This window comes from Falco biarmicus, chromosome 12 (genome assembly GCF_023638135.1).
Source record: "Falco biarmicus isolate bFalBia1 chromosome 12, bFalBia1.pri, whole genome shotgun sequence".
Taxonomy (NCBI): Eukaryota; Metazoa; Chordata; class Aves; order Falconiformes; family Falconidae; genus Falco; species Falco biarmicus.
In genome coordinates, this window is record NC_079299.1 from 3,135,981 (window position 1) to 3,163,223 (window position 27,243).

The following is a 27,243-nucleotide window of genomic DNA, read 5'->3' on the forward strand; positions in this document are numbered from 1 at the left end:
AAATTCAGCTTTCTAAAAATTGAAATGAGATTATGATATATGCAATTGCAAAGACTGGGGTTTAAGAGAATAACGCCAGTTAGCATAAAACCTGAAGGTCTTACAATGAAAACTGGCCAGATATGTATGTGCTAGAAAAGACTAGAACAATGGTTCCAAGTGAGTGTCACTATAACATTATATTGATATACTAATAAACCTAAACTTTGGAAATGGCTGGTACTTTCATCTAGAATAATTATTGTAATAGAAGACTTCCCAGGTCATTTTTATTGCTCTCCTGTGGGGCTGAGGCTGTTCTGCTGTAATGGAGTTTGCATATTCAGGATATTTTAAGACCTATGAGAAGGTCATCTGTTAATAACCAACGGTGAGTCTGAACAGCTCTGCTAGGCTCTGTTTTATGGCTTGTCTTTGGACAGAAATGTAAGCTTCAAAAGAATAATAATGCCCAAGCCAGTAAATAATATGTGTCATCCTTGCTAATCTAGAAAAACTGTGCATGCTCGTTCAGCCTATAGATATTAACTCCTTTCATTGTCTGAACAGAGACCTTTCTGAATCATTTGCCTCATATAATAGATTATGAATCAATTGCTGTGAATTGGCAAGTTCTGGTGACTTCCATTTTATTGGATTTAATCTTTCTCCTGTCATGGGTGTTCCAGGGAACTGGCTGCATTCGTTATGGCCCACTGTTGATGGCAGAGACGTATTCCCTTGCAGGAAAGCTGCTCCTGCAAGCTGTAAATTGAAGTTGAAAACTAAATTTATTCCTTCTAATACCTCATGCCGAATGGCTGAGCTTCAAAACAGCCCCATAGCATCAACTTTGGTGTTAGTTTGACAGCGTTGCATTTCCAGTATTTAGCTGAGTCGCATAATTTAGTGCAAAGTATTGCAACTGTTTTTCTGTACATACTCTTTTAAATACTTCTTCATTTTCTGTCCGCGTATCTTATTAGCTATCAGGCAGTTTGTGTGCCAGTTGGTGTGTTTGAGGTTAGCACAATGTTTTTTATGGTTGTACTGTACTGGGTTTGAGTGTTTATACCTTGCTGATGCTCCATCTTTAACATAAGTCTGTCAGCGTAATATGTATATCATTCAAAACGTGATATTTTATGTTATTTCATTTTGCTGGGCTATCATTTTCAGACACCACCAAAAATTGTCTTGATTTTATCAAAGAAGGGTGCGTTTGAATGATAATCAGAATGAGGAGTGATAATGAACCTGTATTTAGGAACGCCAGGCATTCGAACAGCTCCACCTAATAATTTTTGCCCTGTCGATAACACCTCACCGTTGGGGCAGGTGGCAGTGTAGCCCAGCGAGCTCACGTGCAGAGGTGACTGCAGTAACTTCCCAAGGTTTTTTGCCTTGACAGGTTTGGGCTTGTCTTCCGTTTTTGTTCGAAGAGCAGATGTCCTTACTTTTATAGGACAAAAAGCAGTTGAGAACGTCTTTTTTGATGTGGCTAGCTTAGTTCAAGGTATATTTTTCTTAATGGTTGTAGACACTGAAAGGGCTTTGATATGAGCAAAGAACCATCCTGTCTGTGGTTATGAGTGGGATCGGGACTCAAGCCTGATTTCCAGCGCCTCCGACTCCTACTTTCTGGAAAGCAGGCAGACTCGGGCTCACATGGGACCAGATTCTGACTCTCTGCTGAACGGCAGTGCTGTAATGTGAGTAGCCCTGTGCATAGGCATCTGGAATGAAACAACATGGGCAAAAAAGCAAGCAGAAATGTCCTCGGTCTCCTTAGCCATGTGGGGAGAAAAACTTGCCATTGAAAAATCTTTTTATGTGTTTTAGCCACTTCACAAGAGACTTGTGAAGGCTTTTTTATGAATTTCCCTTCTCTGACTTTTCCTATATATTTCTGCTTTAAGGATCAAGCATTCCTCCTGTCTCTGTGGCCTCTCTTTGACAAGTCTATTCTTCTAACTGGTTGTGTCAGGCTTCAGAGATGCTTTTAGAAACACCTGTCCTGTGGTTTAGAGGCTTGACAGTCATTCAATTTTTATCCTTTACCAGTTAAACTCATGAGATTCAAGTGTAGGGTCAAAGCCAAAGTGTTTTTTATTTTTTTTCTCTAGCATGGCTGCCAACCAACGTTAAAATAGATACATTCCCCAAGAGTATTAGCAGTTGTGCACAGAGAGGCATGTTAATTGTGCAGAAAGCTGAAACATGAGCCTTTCAACTTGCCTTACCATCTTGCTCCTGTCCCCAGCTGCTAAACCTTTTCATTTCTCTGCTTCTTTAGCCCTTCGTGATTACTCCCCATTGGACCCATAACTGTGCACCATACCTCTCCTAGGTGCTGGCTCCTGCCCCAGTGCATAAACCCAACTAATGAATGATTTCATGTCTGTCGTGGGGTCTGCTTCTCCGGAAGTTTCTCTTTATCCCACATTTATAAGAAGAGTTACCTGCTCAGAACACAGGACTTGGAGTCCTTTTTCCTAGTAATAGGTAATAAAAGTCTGCCCTTAAAGGAAAGCATCCTTGTTCACAACCCGTAATGAGATGTGGAGTTCTGGAGATACCAAAGAGATGGCTCTTGGAAACAAAGCTGTCACTGTGCTGATGCCACGGCTGGGTCAGCAGGTGAGCAAAGCTGCCCGGTAGCCCACCCACATGAACGGCTAGCCACGAGATCTGCAGTCCTACAAGTAGTGCAGGAGCGTAGGTGTTCTCCGTTGCCAATCACCCACACAGGGAAGACCTCATGTTAGAGTTTCCTGTCCCTCAGCTGGGAAAGAGATGTCATTTTTATGCCTCTGTGTCAGTGGTGCTTAAAAGGCCTTAGGAACACGTAAAATAAAATCCATCTGGGATTTTGAGGTTGGTTTGTTTTTCTTTTCTCTTCAAATAGCCCAGAGCTAGTATCCTTTGTGATCCCTTAAACAGTGACCAGGTAGGTTCAGTTTTAGTCTCCACATGAAGTAAATTGGATGGAAGCAGGATGATTTGAGCAGGAAGTTCTTTTGAGTAAACTTAAATAAAACTGTGCTTTCCACTTGACTGAGAGGAAAAGGTGGTGGAATTTTGGGAAAATTGTTACACACTTGAAATGCTTCACTCATACTCTATTTGGACGAGAAGGAGCAATATATCACAAACAGATTTCTTGTGATTGTCTTCCCATTATAATATAATGCAATAAAATAACACTGAAAAGGAAACAGAAAATGAAAAAGATGAGAATGTATAGGGAAAAGGGCTCTTAATGTTTAATAGCTACCACTAAAGTCCCTAATTCAGGCTACCAGTTCTTACCTTCTGTAAGATGAGGTGTCAAACATTATTTAAAGTGTATGTGCTGTGAGATTGGACTATGCTCGGTGTTTCATGATTGATAAAGTATTGTTCCTAAATAAATCTTGCAATTCTAGCTGCAGTGACACAAATAGTAGAACACGAAGGTGTGAAAGAAAATGGCCAATTTGAGTGATACGAAAAGAAGCTATGCTTCATTTGGTCTTAGAAAATAAGGCACAGTACAGATATGATTGCCTTTCTTGAACGGTTGCATAGGATTGCTACTATATAAAGCTCTCCCTGCGACATTTTTGGAGTGACTCAATGATTTGTGTATGTTGCACACTGTATTTTCCAGTTTTGAGAGACATGTTAAGGTAATGGTTCTGTAAAATTTTAGATGTCGGAACTGTATGGCTCATTTTGTCATCAGATTCTGATTTGTTTGCAAATTACGTATTCATGTGTAAGGGTGGCAAAACCAGGCAGAACACTGATCCTGAGAAAGACCGCAGCTCGCAGAAGCAGTTGTCATTTTATTTTTGTGTCTAATGGTCTATTTTTAAAAGCTAAGCTTCCAGCACCAGGCACTTAGGAGAAATTCCTTCTTCTATCTTTGAAAAAAATAGCCTCATCCTAAGTTACACCTTCTGGACCTCTCATACCCATTAGTGTTTTTCCTGTCCGGTGCTGTTTGTACTTCAAGATGATTTTCAACCTTTAGCCTAATGAAAGAAAAAAATGCTTGTTTCTATATAGCAAATATGTAAGTGCCCAACAGATTAAAAACTACATATACAGAGAAAACGCAGCCTGACTTCATAAGAAAGTCAGATTGACAAATACCATTGGCTTCTTGTGTTCATTTCAAGTTGGATTTAGCTAATGCCTGCATGGTTGTAATCCCTGCGAGGTTGCTTTATTACTTAGAACACATGTTTTGAAGTGGCAGTCAAAAGGATGAGCGCTTGGGGTTAAAAGACTTTGAGACATAATAATTCCTAATCAAAAGCTCATTTGGAAAAAAATGGCACCTGGATTCAGTAAGGCAGTAAAGCACCATGACTCTTCCAGGGAGTACAGCGGCCTGTCTTGACAGTGATTTATGTTCTTTTTTGCCTGCCATGCCCAAGTATATTATCTGGGTTGACATGCATATGTACATATATCAAGGGAGGTCTGAGCACCTAGAAGAATGTTTATAAAATCTTTGGATATCCCTACTACTATATTTGATGGCATTTATTCATAAAAGTTATTTGTGCATTAGTTTGTCTTTTGTAAATCACCTCCTTCCCCTCAACCCTCAGTGCAGAGGCTATTTTTCTGTATGGAGCATCATTGTCTTTTGTATTTGCATTCAAATAAGTCTTGCTTAAATTCCTAAGTGGAGTCTTAAGTATTATTTGGGTTACTTTTGTAAACCGCAGAATATGACAAGCAGATCCTCTTAAAACTTGCTAAACGATGCGAGCTCACAGCATGCTTTAAGGGATACAGGGCAAGAGCCATAGAGATCTCCCACATCTAAAAATGTGGTTTAGACAGCACATGGGCAATTAAAAACATTCTTTTAAAAAAGTAGTCCAGAGCTCCTCTACTCGGCAAAACCTTCTGGGCACCTGAATTAACTTTGCTTTGAAATGTGGGTGGCAGAGCTCTCTAGGTACCTTAGCTCAGGGTTTTCCCTGTCCAAGCAGATGTGAATTTAAGCCACATCTGGGTCATTTCAACAATTCCCCACAATAGATGCTGTTTTTTTCTGGACTGTGCCTGAATCTCCTGTCACTGAAGAGTTACTTAGAATTTCCTCCTGATGGTATCATGTAGCTTTGTAACTTCATTGAATTTGCTGGATTTATATGTGAGTACCCAGATTCCAGCCCTGTGACTGTGCATCAGCAAGGGGAGATTTCACACAGATCTTCTCTGTCTTATTCAGTGAAATCATCAAGTTGTTATCATCTAATTATTACATGGAACATTTAATGGGATGTGCTATAATTATGAATTTGAGCAGGACACATTAAGGAAAAAAATCTTAGCGTTTCATCAAGTGAATGGATCATACTTCAGAAGATGTGTGAGGTTATTTTCAGGAGTAATGCACAGAAGTGCAGGGTTCAGCCTTGATTTATGGAAGGCACCAGGCACATTATAAAGCAAATTTGAAGGGCAGCATCTTAAAGTGATGAGGACATCTGGGAGAGGTTCAGCAGTGAAAGAAGCGGTGGCATAAATCACAAATGGGCTGTTCTTTGGTTGAAGATGTTAGTGGGAAGGCTGTGAAATTTGCATTTGATCCTGGTTCAGGCTGAAGTAGCTCAGTGCCAGACCTCGGATCACGAGCATACTGCTGGGATCGTCCTTTGCACTGTACTCTGCCGCACAGGGAGTGCCCCCAAGCCAGTTTTTTGGGAAGTAGAACTGTAATTACATTGGTGCTTACAGTGCTGAAGGTGCAGGCTGTTTTAAAATGGTGAAGAGGTCTGGCTCCATTAGAGCATCCTTCAAATTTCAGTAGCAGAAGTAAGCTGCAGCAATTTAAAAATAAAGTACTTTTTATTAGTGTGAATGTATTATTTGGAGAAAAATGTAAGTTACAAAGCATATACGTAAGTAAATAAGCCAATTTACTCAGGAATTTAGTTAAGGGGTTTTATGCCAAAACAATCTATTGACTGAAGCTTCTCTTCTTTGAAAGAATTGCAGGTTAGGAGCTACAGAGATGATAAAAAACACTTTCAAAGAAAATATTTGATGTTTTTGCATTATCCACTGATTAAATGATATGTAGCACATCCATTTTCCTCTAATTACTTAAAACCCACTCTAGAAATGTGGGGGGATGTGCATATATCTGGGACTGATTTCAAAACAGTAGTTTCTCGATGTTTCAGTTTTTTATTATTATTATTTTTTTCTGAGCTTTTGCCATGAAGAGGTGGGTGAACACATTCAAAATGTATTTAGCAAATAGAAACAAATGTACTTGAAGACACAGTCAGCTGTGCATAACATTGTCTCTCTGTGACGGCATTCTGGCTAGATAGGAGTTTTGTTGTCTGCAGTGGAAAAGACAAAGATGAGAAATGTGAGTTTGCACGCTAGGGATGAAAAAAAACCAAACAAACCACGACCATCAAACCACCAAAGAGATGAGGTAATGTTTTGCAAGAGTTTGAAAAGCAAAGGGACATGAAGACATAAAAAGCCTCAGTAGCATATTCTATGTGACATTGTTGTCTTTCTCTGTGTTCACTCTCACCCACACAACAGATCGTTTCTTAATCTTTCCATATGTGCTTCCTTTGTATTTTTCATTAATTGTTCTATTTTCCATAATTAATGGCATACTTCTAGATTTATTCCTCTACTGAAAAATTCTGTTTGATTACTCTCGGCATCCTTCCTCCATTTTATTCAGCCTATTTAATCGTTATCATCTTTCCCCCTCAGTACCTAGTCCCCGTATTTTTTTCTGCAGCAACAGCATTTCTCAAGTTGCCGTTTCTCACTGAACTTTAGCAGCATCCGTGCACCTGCTAATTCCTCATGGCTCTGTTGTTCTCTTGAAGTAAGAACAGCTTTAATTTTTCCTTCCTGGAAACACTGAGGTGACTGATACTGGCAGTGAAACTTTCAGGAAAAAGGTTGTAAGTCCATGTATGTAGAAACGGGGTGCTCCTGTCAATGCCACAAGTAGCTGTCTTTTTGAATGGGCTTTGATAGAAGGAGCCGTTATTGCTTTGTGCTGACCAAGTGTCTCCTGAGCCAGTCTGTACTGGCAACCCAGCAGTGAAATCCGTGCTGGTCCCAATGGATGTCTCTGTTCACCGGGTGCTAATCCGCTCACGTAGGCTGAGAGCCCAGTCTAGTTAGTTTGCTGACTTGGTGAGCCCTTCTGCGATCGCCAGAAAAGGGGAGAAAAGACCTCAGAGAGGCTTCATGGTAGTTGTCATGTGAAAGCATATTTATGTGGAACATGGCCCCTCTTCTATTTGTCCAGATATTTCTGCTTTCAGTGGATTTTTAACCTGCAGTGGCATTTTTGCCACAAGTGATGTAAACTCTTTGTTTTCTTCTTTCCTTGGTCTGCTTTTGCTTCTTTTAGCCTGTGTAAAAAAAGGAAATGGAGAAAAGGGTCGAGAAGACTAAAAGCTTTTGAGTGAAAGCAAAAATAAAATATTAACTTAAGTCAAAGAGCCACAGAAAAAAAAGAGCACCTTTGTCTCACTGTAAAGTTGGGGTTTTATATGAGTTTTCTTGTGATTTAGTCACCTGTCATAAAGAACTAGATTCGCTTAGAGGTTTTCTTTTGGGGAGGCGGTGGGTTTTTTTATTAAAAAAAAAAAAAACAAAAAAAACCCAAAAAAAACCCCAAAAAACCCACCAAACCAAACCGTCAAGGCTTCCCTTCCGAGGGAAGGAAAGACATCAGGTCCCATTTCGTGTTGATGTCACAGGTGGAATGACATCTCCTGCGTTTGGGATGGGGTGGCTAATATTAGACTATTGAGTCACCGCTCAGTCAGTGGCAGCACTGGGCTACCATGAAATAAAAATATAGCGATTCCTTTATGAAGTAAGATGTAGTAGTGGCCTGTGATAACGGTGCTTTCTCCTTTGCAGCAAAGAATGCGTTACACATGTCAGATTTCAGCACTGAGAATATAATTAGCTGAGGTGTTTATTTCATGGGATTCAGCAGGAAAAGTGTCCATGAGAAGCCACCACTTGTAAGAGGAAAAGGTGCATGAACGTAGCCATCTGTGCCACTATAGAGCCACCTTTCTCTTGCTTCTTAGGCTGAGATAAGCCTATTTTGAAGGCTCTGGTGATAGGAATGTCTTCGGAGACCAGAGGAGAAGGTGGAAAAGTGAGAAGAGCGACTTTAGCTTCGAGGCGTTTCACACACATGCATTTACGAGCTACGTACCTTCTGAAACAGCTCATCGTACCCCACAGGAGCTTACTGCTGAGCAGTGGCTCTTGTAGCACACTTTTCCCAGGGTCCAGCTGTCAGCGAGCTTTGGTATTTCATTTGTGGGTATCGTGTGCAGTGCTTTTGGAAGAACGTTATTTTGCAGCAGAAGTTACAGGTTTTCATGTAATAAACGAATGACTAGTGTGTATTTATAGAGATAGCCCTTTCCTAACAAAAGATTTCTGAACGTCAGGAAGGGCACCATCATTTTATCATATGATGGGCTTTATCTTCACATCCTATCCTTGTCAGAAGATATATGATATAGGAATCTTGTGCTTGAAAGGTTAAAACTCCCACAAACGTATGAGGTCATGATCCTTAGTACTGCCTCATTGTTGAGCTTGATGAAATTATGGGAAGTTTTCTGACCAAAGTGGGTTGCACCATCACCTCATCTTCTGAAGATGGGGAAGAACTTCTCTGCCGTGAGGGTGTCGGAGCCGTGGGACAGGCTGCCCCGAGGGGCTGTGGGGTCTCCTTCTCTGGAGCCATCCCAACCCGCCTGGAGGCGGCTCTGTGCAGCCCGCTCTGGGAGAGCTGCTGCAGCAGGGCTGGGCTGGGGGCTCCGGGGGACACTGCCCACCCCCACCCTGCCGGGATGCTGTGACATTACTGCAGGTCTTGTATAAGGCAACCTGCTGAATATCTCCAGAGCTTCTTGGCTGAGCTGCATGGTCCTTTTGGACCTTGGTGTTCCTAGGTCCATCGCCTGAACTGGTTGAGTTACCTCTAAAGGTGCCTGGGCAGTGACAGTTGGTAATAAGCGGAAACGGTTCTGACGAAGGGAAGAAGAGAAAGGAAAATTATTTGCAAATATTTACACTTACAAAAGCAAAACTCCTTACTCAGATGTTGCTTTTCTGCTTCTTTGTGTGAGCATGTTTAAATCACCTGCATGTCGTGATTTGCTGGTAGGCTCTTGGCTACAGTGTGCGCTGTCGGGAGAGTCGCTGGGAGGGACAACATTTTTGTGTTTTCTAAACAATTAACCAGGATGAGAAGAGGTTTTTATTATATCTTTGCTGCTTTTCTTGGGTTTGGAGAGGTGAAGGGAGGCTGACAAACACTACACAGACAGCTCTAAGAAACTGTAAATGGTGTTTTTACAATAAATAGAAGTTGTTCTAAAAATTTCATCCTTCAATTCCCTGCTTGTTTCTAGCTACTAAATCCCATGAAAAAGACATATCATTATCTTATCCTCTGTTTCACCATTTCAGATGTTCAGAGCCCTTGATAAATTAACAGACTGGTTATTCAGAAAAATAAAATTACGTTTCTGGATTGGATTTATGATTATTATGCAAATGTAACTGCCATATTCTGTGCAGAAAACACATTTAAGAGCCTGAAAATAGCAATAATCCTGTTCAGGAGCTACTCCAGTTAATACTTTCCTATATAGAATTGAGTATTCATTAATAACTTCTGGATTGTTATTAGAATTGTTTTATTGTAACATGTAATTTGCTTGAACTGACTACGTCTTTCTCAAAATGGTTTTAATTACAGAAATAAATGACAAAGCTTAGTGGAGATGCTTATACAACAGTGCAGTCATTTTCTGTGTGCCAACTGGAAATTCATTTTTAACAGATGGAATTCACCAGTCTGCAGAGAATGAACACCAGGCCTTAAAACTTTGCTTAATCTGTCTGATAAAGTATGAATGTGATGTCATACACACTATTTCGTCTTGGCTTCTGCACTATTTATCAACTATTCTGTTACAGCTGCGGAAAAAACAGAGTGTTGTTCATTTTACTGAGGCTGTATTTTGCTATTAGGATCAATTTTATGTGTCAGCAGGACGTACCACTGTGGGTCAGAATAAAGGTACGGCTTAAAATATTTCCTTTTTTCTACAGGGACCGTGACATTTATCCCGATCCCTCTGGTGGTGTGGGTGGTATTGTTGCAGATTATTCTGGCCTCTTGTTCCTCTCTTCCTTTTCGTTATCATTGTGCCTGACTCTGTTCTTGTTGCTCTTGTTGTCTTTATAAATCAGTAGATAAGACCTTCTTCCATCTGATTCAGGATAAAGGCTGTAGCTGGCCATAAGGTGAAGCCAGGACTTTAGACGCAACCTGCCAGGGATAGAAAAGCCAGTACCTTCCTCCCAGCTGATGAGCTGGTCGATTGCAAGTCTCGCTTCTTCCTTGAGACTCCCTAACTTTAACGAACAGCAGTAAAAAGGTAGCCCAGGAGTGGCTCAAAAAATGGAGGTGAGATGATTAGGCATGAGATAAAGAAAGGAGGCATCATCAATATGGAGAAAATGAGGGTATCACGTGGAATGACCCTGAGGACTGGGGTAGGAGCAGAGAGATGAATTCATTAGTATCAAATGCAAAATCACATACTTAAGAATAACAAGATATTCAGCTACAAGTTAATTGCTCGTCAGTTAGAAAAGAATGAAAAGTAAAAGCATGCAATGTGCTAAATGGCAACAGGATGAGTAAGGTGGAGCACTGTGGCCGTGGAAAAGTCAATTGTGCAGCTGGCCGGTGTCGAGGGCGAGCCAGCTGGTGAGGATCTTGTCCTACGAGAGGAAAAAAAAAAAAAAGTGGGAGCTCCTCCAGCCAGTCACCCCAGCTTTTCATGGCAGTTGCAGCACACCAGTACTCTGCATCCACTGGAAATGTGTGTGGTTTTGTCCCAGTGCCGATCAAAAAAACACAGCGTTAAGGGAGTTACCGTAGAGCCTAAGAGCCGCTGCGAGTTCCCGTCCTTGCTCATCTGATGTCATCTGGCTTACATTTCCATCCTCTAGAATAATGTAGCTTGACTAGAATTGAGAATAAATTAATAAGGGAGGGGAGAGAACTATTTATGCCAAAAGATTGAAGCAACATGAGAGAAAACTGGGATAAAATGACAACAGATAAACTCAGGTTGGGAATAAAAAGAGGGTCTTGAGAGTGGTGTTCTAGTAGGAACAACAGTCAAAAGGGAACTGGTGTGACCAGTTGATAAAAAGGTCCTGTACTGGTGGTGGTAAGGGCCCATTGAACCAGGAGGTCCCATCCAGCTCTGCCTTCCTGTAGGGGCACCCTGGCTGGAAGGGGCTTGGGGACATCTCTGGTCCAACCTCTCCCACTCAGAGGGAATGGTCCTACTGGGAACTGCATCCAAACAAGAATGACCTGACATGGCATTTGGCAAAAAACAGCTAAAGAAGATTTTACAAAGAAATAAATGTTAGGGCAGTAAGCAGGACCCAGAGATTTTTTCCAACCGAACTTTGGTTCCCAGTGGCACCATGACTTTGAAGGGGTGTTTAAGCCTTTGCTTTGGGTTTCTGACACCAGAAACCTCTCAGTCGTGTGTTCCTGTTAGACCCCGAGCTCCTCAGAGCTGAGACTGTGCTTATATTTTGCACTAATTAAACATATAGCTATAATTAAAAAAATGAAATAAATTGGATCACCAGTTGTGGACTTCAAGGTAAAATAAATTGAATGTGAAATTTATATCAATTATAAGCATAGTGACTCTTGACTTTTTATTATATATACACAAGCGTTTTCATCTGTACCCTGCATATTTTTTTTAAAGTCTGTTTCCATCCTGTCACGTCTTGATTATTTATGCATTTACTACAGCAGTGTTTTATTAAATATTGAGGTTTGTGATTTAAACCAGAGTGTGATTTGAGTTGTAAATATTTCTTACGGACCTAAAGGCTTAAATTTAACGTTAGGCTGGTTTTATTTATTTTTATTGTTTTAATTTTATAGCAAGACCAAGCGAGGGTATGCTTAGCTTATTAGCCATAAATGAGGCAATAGTGCAGCTATGCTGTCAAGGAAATGAAAGAGCATAGAAAATACGTTCAGGACTATTTAGTTAATGTTTTTACTCCGCATTGTCCTACTTTCATTCTGGAGTCTTCTTTAAAGCACAGAAGACATTTTTGATAGACAAAGAATAATTATCCTGGTTGCTCTCAATTATATAAATACACACTTCTCGGAGGCCAAATAAATTTCAGTGATGTTGTTTAAACAAAATTAAGGGGGCGGGGGGAGAGGTCTGAGTAGGTGAAGTGCCTCTTTTTGTAATCTGTGAATATATGAATATCGTGACAGAAGGTATATTCCTGCTTCTTTGTTAAAGTTAGGTGTCTTCGGTGGCATTAAGATGGGCGCCCTAACGGAGCCTGGAGAGCGCCTGGCTCTGCTGCCCAAGGATGTTGCTGCTCCACGCAGCTCTTCTGCAGCTTCTCTTTACAAGGCTTCGGCAGAGAAACCTTAACCTGTCGGGGAGCCCTGAGGGATGATAACGTACTCCTTCCCTTCCCTTCTTTGAGCAAAAAAACCCCTCCTGTGGCCAAGGAGCTCTCCCTGGCGCAGGAGGAGGTACCACCTCCAGCAGTCAGAGCACGCCTGACCTCCGGGGCTTAGCTGGGCAAAGCAGCCATCAATTTTACTGCAAAGGAAAGAAGAAGATGCAGATTTGCATTTCGCTTGTTTTGATTCTGCTATTTAAAACTAATCTTGGGTAGCTTTTTTATTTTCTTGAAAGCTGCTTGTACTGACTAGCCCTTGGTATTTGTCAAATTCTTTGTTTCCTCCACGTATTCCCTGCTGGCCTACTCAGAAGCTAGTTAAATTATGAGGATTATTCAGAGCTGCACTGGATAATAAAATGGTCTATTGATTAGTAGACTTCTAATTACTTGTCTCTTAGCATGAAAGAGAAATAAGGAGATTTGATAGTAAACAAAGCAGAAAACAAATAGGGTGTTTCCAACATGTAGGGGTATACATGCTTGTATGTGGCCTCGTACATGAATATTGTAATTTCCAGTTTATCATCATGAGCTTATTTGACTGCTTACAGAGCTGTGACCTGCACAAGCAGCCTGTTTGACAGATAATCAGCCAAAAAAATACAACTCTTTTTTTTTTTTTTTTTTTTTTCCCCTGAAATACCCTGCGTACGCACTGGAAGAATAACATCATGATGAGCAATATGCTTTTGATTTTTCATGTCTTCTTGTAATGAAATGAAAGTTAAGGCTAATTTGTGTTTTAACTAGGTATGTACCGATAGAAATGAATATAAATAGTGTGTCAGAGTTTTAGCTTGAAAAATGGTGAACACCAGTAGGTAGGTAAACCTTTCTACTTGCACCACATGCCTCTGTACTCATTCAATATGCCAGATTATCTCTGTCTTCCATAAAGAACAATGCATAGTATGTATTCCACCTTCAAACCAGTTTCTCTAACAGCACTCATCTTAAAGATGTGTGTGAAATTTTTAAGGATGCAGATCTACAAGCACAGAAGCCTTGCCCAGGAGGAGAGTTGGTGCTGACATCCTCTCCTCCTTCCTTAACACTGACTGGCAAGGTGATGGTAACGCTGCTCTTGGGAGGACCTCTCACTTGTGCTTGTAGGTGACTCTGCTTCCCAGAGAGGTATGAAATCAGAGGACAGACTCTGGGATGTCTGGAAAAAAACAAAGATTTAAATCCTGGGAGAATTGCTGTTGATTTCAGAAGGACCAGGATTTCTCACCCAGCCCTTTAATGCCTCTGCCATGATCCACAAAAGTCTTTCCATGAATTTGTATGGGCTCTGCATGCCTGTCTTAGGGTTTTGGGGGTTTGGGTTTTTTTTTTTTTTCCCCTAATGTCTTTCTTTGAATTCTATGAACTTCAAACAAAAAACAACTACTACCCAACAACAACTCTGTATAGCTCTTGCCCATGGCAAAGTGGCTGAGCCAAAACAGTAATTTAAGTACAGTGTGAACATCACGTAATTTTCATGAAGTATTCAAATTCCTTTTTTTGTGGGGGAATTTTCTTTCTTTCATTTTCTTAGAGCTACCCAAGTACCAAGCTCAGTTTCCTGTTCTGTTATGCTCTTTTATAGAATACAAGTTTCTCATTCAGAAATGAAGTGGTTCCCATTGCTTTTAATTTTGCCCGTGGGTTGATCTGACTGTGGTGTCGTTTGCATGGCTCTTCTTGCTTGCCTTCTAGTCTCCTCCGTGGTAAAACCCCTTCCCTTTTAAACCGGGCTGCTGGCAGAGAGGCAGGTGAGCAGCCCTGTGCTTCGTAGATGCCAGCAGCCCTGTCAGCCCATCAGTCTCCTCATCTCCCATCACCCGGAGGTTGACGTCAGAGCGAGATACTCTCTGCTAAATGTGAATTCCTTCATTAGTTTTGCACTCTTCCTCTAGGCCTGTAATTAAAGCCCTCCTGATAACCAGCACACAACCGTACCCATTAATTAGCTCTTCATTTGAAGGTTCCTCTCTCAGTGTTGCCATCCTCATCAGCTTACGGGAGGCTCAGCTCCCTTCAGCCGCTGCTTGCATCTGTTACCCAGCTATCCTTCCCATCCCAACCCAAGCCAGGGGCCCAAGGAAGCCCTTAGCATCACTGCGCTGAGGGACACCCCGCTTTACGGGGTCCGCGCGTTTGTGGGAGCCTCGGTAGGTTGTCAACAGCTGCTTTGTTTTTCCGCAGAGCAGCGGAAAGAGGCAGCCCAGGCTCTGCTGTTTACCTGCTGGGACAGTCACAACAGGTTTCTGATTAAACAAGCAGCAGCCAGCCACCCAGTCTCGGCGGGCTTCTCTGCATTAGGGGATAATGGAAGCGTTTACTAACAGCCAAAGAAATTATTTATTAGGATATGAAACCTTTAATTTAGAAGGAAGGTTTCACATTCTCTTTTTTTTTTTCCTTATACTCCCACTCTGCAAAATGTAGCAAGGCCAAAAATTAATGCATTTGTACATCTATTGCTAAGTTATGTGGGTGTCTCTGAAAAGGTATGATTTTGAAGTAGAACAAATGACATATTCATATCAATCTTCTCTGAACAACAAGGTTTTAGAAATGCGAAGATCAAGATCAATCAAAGCCAGTATATGACGTTCTCTGCTCTGCTAAACCATTTTATAAATGTTGAAATTGCAACAAGAATTCCCCAGCTGCTAAAGCTAGCTCTGATGGAGCAGGGCAAAGCCACGCCTGGGGAAAATATGCTGGAAGTTGAGACTTCGCCTTTCTTTCTGCTCTCTGGTGCAACAGGTTTGTGTCTTAGGGTACGCGTTTCACCATCTGTAAAGATGCTGGTGCAGGCAGTTGGCCCTGTTACCCACAGAGGAGGCTGACACGGGGGGTAAAGTCTTTCCTGACCCTGCCAGAGCTGATGAGAGAATCCCTGTGAATGTCATCGTCTCTGAAACACACAATTGTGCTGAAACAGTATCGAATGTTGACAAAGGTATCGATGGTATAACTAGCTTTATTGTTTGCAGAATATCCCCATCTGCAGTTGCTCCCGGTTTATTTATTTATTTATTTGTGCACACACAGACGCGCGTGCTGTACCCAGGAGGAAAGAACACAAAGACTTTTTTTCTTTATTTGTTTTGCTTGGTCTTAGCTGGGGGGAAGCAAACGTGACCTCGGACATGCCGAAGGGCACAGAGCAAAAGGCATATGTGGGGCTTGCTCTTCTCATTGTCCCCCGGCTCCTGGCTTCTGCTTTCACCCCATTGCAACTTCTTGTTGTATCTTCTGGAAAACACACCTTGCTGGTGTGCTGCTGCAGGCACTGGAGCTCTTCCTCCCCTTTTCTTTGGGTCCCGCTGCTCTTTGCAGGAGGAGAAAACCTTTACGCAATTTAGAAGTGTGTTTTTGCCTCAGCCATGGCAAGCTTGACCCTGTTCCCTGGGCTCACCTATCCTGCTGAGCCTTCGGAGATAATTCAGGTTCCCCAATAAACCTGGAGCTCCAGCTGACACCCACAGAAACCAGAACAGCACCTGTAAAATCACTGCGGTGGGTTGGAAATAGCAAAGGACAGAGGTCTGGTCGGTGGCTGCTCTGCACTGCCTTTGCCCCCCCCAGAAGCAGGCAGGGTCCCGGGAATCCCTGCCGGCACCTGGGGCTGGTTCATTTAGGACCTTGTGACCTGCACAGAGGTGCAGCTGGGGCAGAAATAAGGCAGGTGATGTCTTTGTGAGTTTATAGGTGGTGAAAACCAGGTGCAAGTTAAGGCAGCCCTAATACTTTCCAGATTGAAAAAAAAAAGGGGGTCAAACCTCTTTCTCCCAGCCCGCACAGGATACCAAGGGTGAGTACTTTCTGCGTGTCACACCTGGTATGTCTGTGTAGCTAGAGAGGCAAAATGGCTCTTTGTGAATAATTAGATATTGTCATTCTGGATTATTTTTAGCATTTTATTGTATTTATTTTATTTTATATTTATTTTATTAGCAAAACATGGGCACAATACCTCCAGATTTCAGAATGCTGTTCTGAGCTTGTTTGTCTCATGCAGTCTTTGATTATCTATGTTTATATATTTATTTATTTATCCCCCCCCCCCCCAAGGGTATCATACGCTGTTTTTCAGTATCTCCTTTTGACCATAGGATCCATTGAGGAACAAAATTTGTTCCTCTTTCTTCTACAGGTGTTCAGCTTTAAACAACCTTCCACCCGTGTTTAATTTTGCCTTTTCAAAAATGCTGAGGTTTGCAGTTGTTTACTTTTAATCATCCTTGAAAAGATTTCAATACAAGTAGCTGACTTCTTCCCGCTTCCTCGGTCTCTCTCTGTGTCTCTTCCCATGTAATTTGTCCCCTCCACTCTAGATAAAGCACCAAGTACTTATGACTAAACCAGAAAGGTATGAGCAATCAGGTAGTGTTGATATTTGCAAAGGTAGGAAATGTAATTTATGGAGACAATTGAGACAAAATAAAGGTGCCCGATATAATTAGCATACTAGCTGCATATCATCAAGTTTTCCCTGTGTATTATTGTGAATGTGTTGATTAACCAGGTGTAGAAGTATTTGGAAAGACCAGGGGGAAAAAAAGGTAGGGAAAATAAGTAGGAGGTAATCGGAAGCGGAGAACGAAAATATATGTGTGCCCAGCAAAACGAGTACATTTCATCTGTTTCTTGGCAGTACGGGCTTTGGGACTAGAGCCTGATGGCAGCTGTTAGTTCCAAATAGGTAGGATTGATCTAAATTATGGTTTCTTGAGAGGGTAATTTTTTCTGACGACAGTTTTTCTGCTTCCATTTGCTTAAAGAAGGGGGAGGATCTTGACCTTTCAAGCAGTGGAATGCAGTTCTCTTAAAGGTTTTCATCACTGTCGAACTTGTTTCCCTACGATCCACGGGAACAGAGGTACCTGCCAGGCGGGCTGATGGGCGCCGTTTGGCTGACGGCGTGATGGGAAAGTTCAGACCTCCAGGAAGGAGATTATAGACCTCCTGCCAGAAGGGGGTAATTTTGTCACAGGTACAGAGTGCACCGAGTGTTACACAGATGACAGAAAGTGTTGACGCTGGCATTTATTTCCCAGAGTTTGGTAGTTCAGCAGAGCGGAGCCTGGCAGAAGTCTGCAGGGGCAAAGCAAAGAAGGTGTCACATTGATGACATCCCAAATTCTGTCCCGGTTCTCTAAAAAGCATAAGGCTACCTCCTTAATGCCAGCCCTCTCCAGACAGGAATGAATTTGCATATGGGTAATTACAAAGGTAAAACTCACTGTAGGCTGCAGATCCACGTGCACCTCAAAGCTGTTAAATGTTTCCCATAGAGGTGACTGGGCGTCAGCGGGGGCCGTTGAGCGTGACAGTGATGCTACTCTCAAGCCAAAATGCCAGTTTAATCCCCAAGGACGCGTAGAAGTTTATATTTGAAACTCACATAACTTTCACGTTTGTTAAGAGCATTACAAGTGGTGGTTACTGTGCTTCAGCCTGTACGGTAGCTCTCGAGGGCTGCAGCTACGTGTGCACATGGATGCGCGTATTGATAAACTCCTGCAGACTGTCCGGTGCTTTCTGGCTTTGGTTTGGGGGTTTCGTCACACAAAGTTTAAGTATATGATTTGTTCGTGCAGAGATTAATCCTGTATTAAAAAATCTAATTCTCATCTCAAACCGCTTAATTTGTGCCCGCCCTTAGCTTTAAAGTGTAAGAACTTAAGACTTCCACCTCTGTCTGAATTGTAGGTGCAATTTTTTATTATATAAAATGGTATCTGAAAAAAAAAATAAAAAAAAGGGGGGGCTTTCTTGCTCTTGGGTAGATCTTTTTCCTAGATCAATTACAATAATTTTAACTGCCTGTTCTGTGCGGTAGCAAGGATTTTAATGATGGTATGTCTGTACAGTTCTTGTCTAGTTAATGAAATGTGTAGCATATTTAGAATTAAATCAGATCTCAGGTTTGGCTTCTGTTCTCCGTTGTGTGTATTGGATTTTATGTCATTTTTTTGGTGTAGGTTCTGCATTTTAATGCTGCATAATGCTGGTTCTGCATTTTAGTAACTATATAGATTTGTTTTTGTGATACTTACCACAATGTCCCTTGCTATGTAATATATGCGGTACTACTCATGCCATACTACTCATTTCCTGTCCCTCGCTGCATCAACAAGCAGGGGTTTGAGCAGTATTTTGTATATATTTAGCGAAGTATATATATTCAGGAAAACTCATGTACAGCCTGAGAGCGTGTACTCAAGTGAATTCAAGTTCATCGCTTTTTTGAATTTAGCATTATTTTTTTATATATATATTTGGACTTGATTCAACAAAGCACTCGGGAATCTACTTAAAGTAAACTCACGAGTCCCTGAGTGTAAAGTCAGGTGCATTTCTAACTGCTTTGCCCTACTAAGCCCATAACGCTTACAGTGTCTTCACGTCCTTTGGGTAAAATCTGTCCCAACCACAATGTCTTGTATCTCTGTATCACGCTGTAGTAGTGTCACCCATGACACACATACAGCTGCATCTCCATGGAAAACAAAGAAAAACACCCTGAACTTGGTTAGATGGAGGGGTATTCCAACAGAAGGAATTCCATTACAAGCTGGGTGTCGCTGGGCTCCCAGAATCTGTGTGTTACGCCTTTCTGACCTAGCGTGGCTCACGGCAAGCTGCACTCTGCGGCATTTCTGCCAGCACTTCAAGGCAAGGCTTCCCAAAGAGCATCCCATCCTCACAGACAGCTGCTCAGCGTTTGGGAGGAGTCGGGATCTGCCACCCTTCCCTTATACCATTGCTGTTATTGCTACGTTAGAATAACAGCACATGGCACATATGACAGTCCGTTACTGTTAACGGTGTTACGGTAGAATCACACTACCAAAAAGTGCCTCGAGCCAAATATCACAGATAATTTAGTCCTGTCTTTCAGGAAGGTGCATTCTGGGGTTAATGACAGCTGGACTTACTGGATGTGAAAGGACCACTTGAAACAGTATTTAGTATCCTCATTTAGATATTTTTTCTTAATGAATATAGCAGCGGGTTCCATGTTTGTTTGGCCCCCTAGATGAACTCCTTTCACTGCAGACACAGCCCTGGCAGGACTTGCTTTCAGGCAACCCAGAGCCAGGGACGCCGGTGCCACCAGGGCAGTCGGAGCAGGGCTGCAAAGGGTCAGCATTGCCCTGGCTGTACTCTGCCCTGGTCCTTGGGAAGGGAGGGACGGAAAAGGCTGGAAGGTTTGACTGCTGCCACCCCTGCAGCAAAACATTGCACAAGCAGCCCCCATCGTTCAGCCTGGCTGTGTCCTCTGCCATCTTCACACGGGGAAGGGTGTGGGGTGGTGGGGTCTGGGGGTTTCTAGGGTGCTCCTCGGCGGGCCAAGGGTGCTCTGGGTGGAAACGCTCAGTGATGTCCAGCTGGGGGGGACCTATCAAAATACAACATCCATCTCCAGGGCACCTTCGAATTTTGCTGGCCCACACTAGAAGAAAGCAAACTTGGGAAACAAAGTGTAGAACTGGCACAGTGCCTTGAAGGTCACCAGCCTCAGGGCCAAGAGTCCATTCCTGCCTCTCTAAGAGGCTCAGGGCAGTGACTTATTGTAGAGGAATGAAGCTGGGTTAATTAGCATTGATAACGTACAGCTGTGGGCTGGCTTCAGGGGCGGTGGGTTGGCCGATGTAGATGAGGTGCAGCTGTGGCTGGTTCTGTGAAGTGGTTGAGAGCCGATGGGGGGGGGGGGGGGGGGGCGGGGAGCAGCTGAAGAAGAAGCAGAAAATGCATGCCCTGGGTGGGGAGAGATGAGAAGGCGGCAGCAGAGGGACTGGCATGAAGAGTGTGCTGGTATGAGATGGTAAAAGACCTTGCTGCAGCTGGCTAGTTTGGAGAGGGCTGCAACAACTTCTCTCCAGCGAGCGCCGCGCAGCACCCATGTTGGACAGGCAGCCCCGCCGCTTCCAGCAAGCCGTGCGGCGTTGTGTTCAGCATCCGCTTTGTTGCGACTGAATTGCAGCCTCGTGGGTGTATGTAGGCGGCCCCCGTGTCCTGTAAGGAGCCACCGAGCTTCCATTGCGCTGGGTTCTTCTTCAGTTCATCGGGAAAGGAAAACTGCAGACACCTATTACATGGGCTTAAAATTTAATAACTGTACATTAAAAATCAAGGCGCTACTATGCACGGCTACCAAATACACTGAGCCACGCACCTTTGGGTGGAACGTGGGTCTGGGGTTAGAGGAAGGAGATGTTTTTCCTGCAGACGGGACCTTACCGATCCGTTTGGTTTTCTGTGATAACGGATATGGAGCCGCAGCCTTAGCTTTGTTTTACTGCCATGTGCTTTGGCCATTAGCCGTCACGCGCCTGCAGAGGGGTGGTTTGTTGAATGGTGTTGCACGTTCCAAACGCCTTCAGAAAGATGCAAACTGGTGCCGCTGAGCTGGACGCAAGAGGGTAAGGCCTGTCAGGGCAACCTTATCGGCTGCGAGCTGCCGTTAGGGGAGCTGCAAAGGCAATTTCACGTGACTTTTTCATATCGTGCTTGTCCTTCGCCTTAGCACGGCTGTCCATTACTGAAAGCAGTGTTGGCAAAGCCCTGCAGGACAGTAAGGTTGGCACCTGGCAACTGTTAACTCCTGCAGCTGTTTGGATTCGCTAAAATGGTGAAGTTAAAAATGGGGAAAAAAAGGGGGGAAAGATTTGCAGTGGGACAAATCAAAATACGACTGTATTGTTTTCAAAGGCATGGTTTCCAAAAGTGGGCTGGGCGTCACGGCTGGGTTTTGGGGGTCGTCGGCACTTGGACTGAACGGTGCTCGCGGGTCACTTGCTTTGCTGGGGTTGCCCCAGCACCTCGGGGTGCTGGGTGGGTGATGGCCATGGCGACGGCGGGTGCGTATGGCAGGTGGGGGTCCAGGGGGCAGCCCAGATGCCACCCTGCCACACTGTGGGTGTCACACACGGGGTGGCTCCGAAATGAAGGCGAATGCTTCCATTTTGTGGGGTTCGGTGGGCTTGGTCGGGGGTGGGATGGGGTGGGGGGGGAGTGTGTCTGTGGTTTGTTCTTCAGACCTCTACTGTTAAAGCGCTTGATGACGCTGCTGTCACATGTTGATGTCACACCGCCTGAGCCACCCCACCGCAATGACAAAAGCCACACACACACCCCCCTCCACGAACCGCCGGCCCCCCCCTCACCCACCTACACCCCCCCCCCCCCCCTCCCACCCCCTCTCCACACATACCCTCCACCCATCCTCACCCACCCCTCCACACACCGCCACCCACCCCCCGCGCTCGCCCAGCTGGACAGCTCCCATCCCACCTCCCACCCACACCCCCTCCACCCATCCACATCCACCCACCCCCCACCCTCATCCACCTACACACCCTCCACCCCCCTCCACGCACCCCCTCATACACACCCTCCACCGCCCTCACCCCCCCACCCGCTCCACGCACACCCCTCCACACACCACCTCCCACCACCCACCCCCTCCACACACACCCCTAACCCCCCACACCCCGCCCCCACAGACAAACCCTCCACACATCGCCACCCCCCCACACACGCACCCCTCACACGCCCCCCCACCCCCCCTTCCCTGCCGGCGCGGGGAATGCGCGCTCCCGCCCGCTGCCCCCTGCCCGGCGGGGCGGGGCCGGCCCGGCCGCGCTCGGCTGCGCTCGGCTCCGCCCGGCCGCGCTCGGCTCCGCTCGGCTCCGCCCGGCCGCGCTCGGCTGGGCTCGGCAGCGCGGCTGCCGCCGGCGGCTCCGCGCAGTGTCCGCCCCGCTGCGCGCCCCCTGCGCGGCCGGCGCGGCCATTGGCTTGCCTCGCCGCCGCCGCCGCCCGTGCGCCGGGCACTGATAGGCCGGGCGGATGCGCAGGCAATTCATCATCCCCGGCTCCCGCGGCGGCAGGCAGCGCGCCTGTCACCAGTATTGATTTCAGAGGATGGACTAAAATTTCCTAGGATTTCCATTAAGAATTAAGGGGAGGAAAAAAAAAAAAAAAAAAAGCTATAAGCACGCAGGGTAGCCAGGCAGACATGGATATGAGATGGCACTGTGAAAACTCTCAGGTAGCTTCTTCTCTCACTGCCGATGCAGAGCGCAGGCGAAGCACTGCAGCATGCAGGGTTTAAGATACCATTAGTCTGACAGCGAGGAGGAAAGAGAAAGAAAAGGAGAGAAAGGAAAAAAAAAAAAAAAGGCATTTGCACCGATTACTGAAAATGACTTTTTTTTTTTTTTTAAATTAGAATATGTCTCCTTGGAGATTGCATGTCATTAATATTAAGAGCAAATTTCTGCACGATATCTGTTTTAAATATAGAAAAGCTTTTAAATTGTATTTTTAAATTTTTTGTTGTTGTTGTTCTGCTCCAAGAAAATAACGCTTTGGTACCCAGAGCATGGATGCTTCGTTTTTTTCTCTTTTGCTTTTTTTTCTAAAATAGAGATGGGTTTTAGCATGGTTGCTACAAACGAGTATAAAGGGAAGGCAAATTGAGAAGGATCAAATAAAAGCATGAATAAAAACTGCTTCAAATATTTGCCAGGCTGCTTTCTTTTGAATAATCTAGCAATTATTTTGGCTTAAATGATGCTTAAACCCTGACCATGCATGCTTTTCATTTGGGCTCAGGATCTGCGTGTATGTGTGTGTGTATGTACGTGTGTATTTGTTTTGATTTGGTTTTTTTTTCAGTGAGCATTTGCACAACTGGAATTCCTGTGAGTTATATGCATGTTTTTGATAAGAAAAATTGCATACAATGAATGACTGTATCTGATGGACTAATATGTCGTGATATATAATGCAAAGTAGCTTCATTTTTAAATGAGTCCGTTCTAATCTTTCGGGGGAGGGGAAAAATCGCTGCATGTTTATGCCAATGGAAGTGTTTGTGTAATTTTTAAAGGTTGACGGTTTATCTGCTTGTTTCTGACACTGGAGAGCAAAGGGGGGGGCGGTGGTGGTGGTGTTCATTCCTTTATTTATTTATTTATTTGTTTGTTTATTTATTCAATCGTTAATAACAAACCTCCAAGGCATCTAATTTAAAAGAGCTCGGGTTCCAGAGGTGCCGGCGTTACCTGCAGAGGGGAGCAAGGCGTGTGGCTGTGCGGGAGCGCTCGGCCCCTTTGGGGAGCTGTGTGATCTGCTCTGGCTCCCCCAGTCTCCCCAAGAAGAGTTAAAACGCCGTGGCACTGTCGCGCCTGCGTGTGCCCTGGGGATTCTGCTGGCAAAACCAGAGCTGGCGCCAGGTGGGACTGGGACGGGGTATCGCGATAGTGAGCGAGGATTAAGGTGAGGACGAGGTTTGCCCAAAGGGGTAAAGGGGCTTTTCGAAAGCAAGGGAGCAGCAGCTTCTGTCTGTACATAAATGTCTGATTTTCCTCCCATCAGACAGAAAGGAAAGGGGGAAAAGCTTCCCCACTACGTTGTTTTCTTTCGAATGACTCGGAGGATAATGAAGCGGGGAAGACGGTTGGCCAGATTGATCCCAGTTTCCAGGTTGTGGTGTTGAGAGGAGCTGCGGTTTGGGGGGGCTTTTCTCATGCCTGTGAAAAGGTTACCTGCTGACCTGGATCTAAGCTATCTTTTTTTTTTTTTTTTTTTTTTTTTTCTGGGTTCCACTGCAGTTTTGGGGCTGAGGATCCAAGCTCTGTCCCTTTGGTGTGCTGGGTGTGTTGTACAGTCCTGTTCGCGTTTGCCAGCTGGGGTTCCTCAGAGTTCTGCCATCAAGCCAGGGCTTGGTTGTTGGGGTTTTTTTAACCATGTGCGTTTGAATCTCTCGATATGCAGTTCTATAAAGCAGCTCTTCTCTCATTGCACCGGGCTAATCCATACCTGGGTTTGCTCTTCCCATAGTGTTTTACCCCCCAAAAAAAATATTTCGGGTGGTTAAAGAGTTTTCCCATGCCAAATAGTTCTGGCCTGTTGGTCTCAGGCCACTGTTCAAGTTCAGGCTGAAAACTTTTGTGAATTCAGTTTGCCGTTCCCAGCTCTGTTCCTAATAGTCTTCCACATCACCCAGGCATCATATATAATTTGACACAGCTGACAGCATCTACTTGGAAGAGGCTGAGGGCTGAGCCAGAGTGGAAATTGAATTGCGTCTCAACTCCCTAATATTAATGATCCTTCCAGGTCAGCACAGGAGTAATTGCCAGGGCATCTGAGGAATTGTCCATTAAATCCATTAAACCGCCTAGATGGTAGCTCACCTGTGGAGAGATGCATCCCCATAACATCCACAAAATGAATTCCATTTGCTTAATACAAGGTCAGTGGCGTTACGAATATCTCAGAAGCCAACGTTTGGTCTCGAGTTTAATATCAAGTGATCTCGCTGGTATTTTAAGATTGATTATGAGTAAGGCTAGGCAGATTTGCCTTAGCTGTGTCTGAAAAATAAATCCTTACACAAATCTGGTTTGTGACTGTACCTTGAAGGTAAGCCTGTATTTCTGTAAAGGTACACTCTTATCTAAAGCCTTGTGGTATAAAGCAAGGAAAGAAAAGTTGATGTTGTCGAGGTTATTTTTAGTCCTTGAGGTATCTGCGCCTTTGAAATAACCCATCAATCGGTCAAGTTTGTACACACTGGGGCGACCTGATGAGGTGGGCAGCTGGACCTTTAAATCCAAGATCAATATTCAACAGGAATTCACAGGAGACAAACAGCCTAAGGACAATGTTTAAAAACTCAGCTGTGCTTTATGTCTCGGAGTAATGCTGATTTAGCAAGAAATCCCAGTCACAGTGCGAGGGGATTAATTTTTTGACCTTGTGCCTTTGAGATGACATAAAAAGTTAAAGAGTTGTCAGTGTGGCTTTGCTGCAGGTAGGGAAGGTGGAGGAGGTTCAGCCATCCTCTGTTGCCATCACAAAAGGTACCCAGGTGGAGTACCAAGGAACAGAGATGCGCAGGAAAGACTAAAATACTGATGATTCAAAATAAGAATCACATTTTGCTGAACGTGGTTCTGTCCCAGGTAGGTGATTTAAGAAAAATACCAACACGAGGGGTGTGGTGACAGGGATGAGGGAATGCTCTAACCTGCTGCAGTCCAAATGGGAGATGTCTTCTAGGACATCTTGGACCGCTACCTGTTCATCTGCCCTTTCTCTCTTCACAGCTGCTGAAAATCATGGTGGTTTTGTTCAACAGCCATGTAAACTGTAGCTGCTCCGTGTCCTCAAAGGATTTCTCACTCTGCTGGCACCCTTCTGCCTTGGGTCACCCACTGCCACTGCTTAGAGCGGTCGGTTCCTCTCCTTAGAGCTCTTCATGTCTTCACACCGTTAGGGATGGTCTCGTCGCTCGGCTGGGTTGTGTGTATGTAAAGGAATCATTAAGGTAAATAGTTGAAGAAAACATCACATTCAGTCCCAGCCGAGCAGAAGCTTGACAGTTAGAACTTGTGATAAACAGTACATGGTTTTCATAACTTTTTGATTATGCTTGAGATACTTTATAATTATTTTTAGTTGCACATATTAATAGAAAGTTAAGTCATTCTATTTGTTTCACGTTACTAATTCTTAAGAGTTAGCTAAGCTTTCTTCAGCGACTCACTGATCAGTTTTTCCCACACAAAAATATAATTTTACACTTGTTTGGCACATTCAGGTGTTAGTAACTTCGGATTTCCAGCTCTGTGGTTCTGTTCTTACATTTCTGACATGGCTTCTCAATCCACAGGGTGTTTTGTCCTGCTCTTGCAAGCTGCTCTAAGCAGCAGATCCAGGAAGAGTCTCAAAAGCACAAGGGGTTGCTCTCATGGGGTAGCTTCAATGATTACAGTATTTCGCTGTTCTTTTCTGCATTGCCTCTCTCTTTTTATCTTTGTCTACATCTGCATTGTACTTTTTCTCTGTGGGATGCATAATTAGACTTAGCTATATAGTCACACACAGTTAAGTAGGGCTAATCTTTTTTTTTTTCTGATCGTATCTTGCAATCCCTTTCGGGTGAAACTTCAGGTAGGGCTTCCAATCTAGGTTCTGTATCAAGATGAGATAACATAGGGGCCGAGGGCAAAACTTAAAGTCAACAGCTTTTTGATAGGGTATGGGATGGCTGTGCAGGCAGCCAACGAAACCCTTGCAGTTACTTGTCCATCATTCCTCCAAAGGAATACTTGTTGGCATTGTTTCTGGGCAGCCCACATGCTGAGGCTGGTTAATTTTTGATGGGACATGTAAAGAAGGTCAAATTATTGTTCAGTCCCCTTACCTCCAGATTGCTTCTAGCAAGAAATACTTTTTTTTTTTTTTCCCCTCTCTACTAATGCATTAGAGTGCATAAGGGAAAAAATGCATGCAACCTTTAAAAAAAAAAAAAAAAAAAGTGGAAAGGCCAGAGATATGAAAGTGTGTTTTATATCTGTAGGAAGTCTGGACATTGTGGACACACAGGTTAGTCCTGTGCAACAGCATGGGTGGGTTTCTAAAAAAGGTGGATTTAAGGTGAATCTCTACCATCCTTAAGGTCAGCAGAAGTTTTGTTATTGACTTTAATGACTTTAATGTCATTGACATCCCTGGCAGGAGCCTGAATAGCACAGAGTATGGAAGTCCAAGTAGGTAAGGATGTATGAAGTGATTTCTAAACCTAGCTATCTCCTGGTCAGTTGTTACTGAAAATATATCAGAAGCGAAGTGGAAAATGAGCGAAATGGTATTTTTACCAAA

General features: G+C 43.9%; 1 protein-coding gene across 26 annotated transcripts in view; it reads left to right on the plus strand.

Moving 5' to 3' along the window:
- The window catches only part of NRXN1 (neurexin 1), a 730,473-nt gene that overhangs the window by 651,238 nt on the left and 51,992 nt on the right, over positions 1–27,243 (plus strand). Inside the window, exon 1 of one of the 26 annotated variants that reach the window (XM_056356955.1) lies at positions 22,549–22,618. The exons of 24 other annotated variants lie outside the window; for them this stretch is intronic. In XM_056356955.1, coding sequence (XP_056212930.1) covers positions 22,586–22,618 — 33 coding nt within the window. In that variant the 5' untranslated portion in view covers positions 22,549–22,585. Of the gene's footprint in view, positions 1–22,548; positions 22,619–27,243 lie in introns of those variants that run through there. One more of the 26 variants, XM_056356956.1, reaches the window with a different exon arrangement.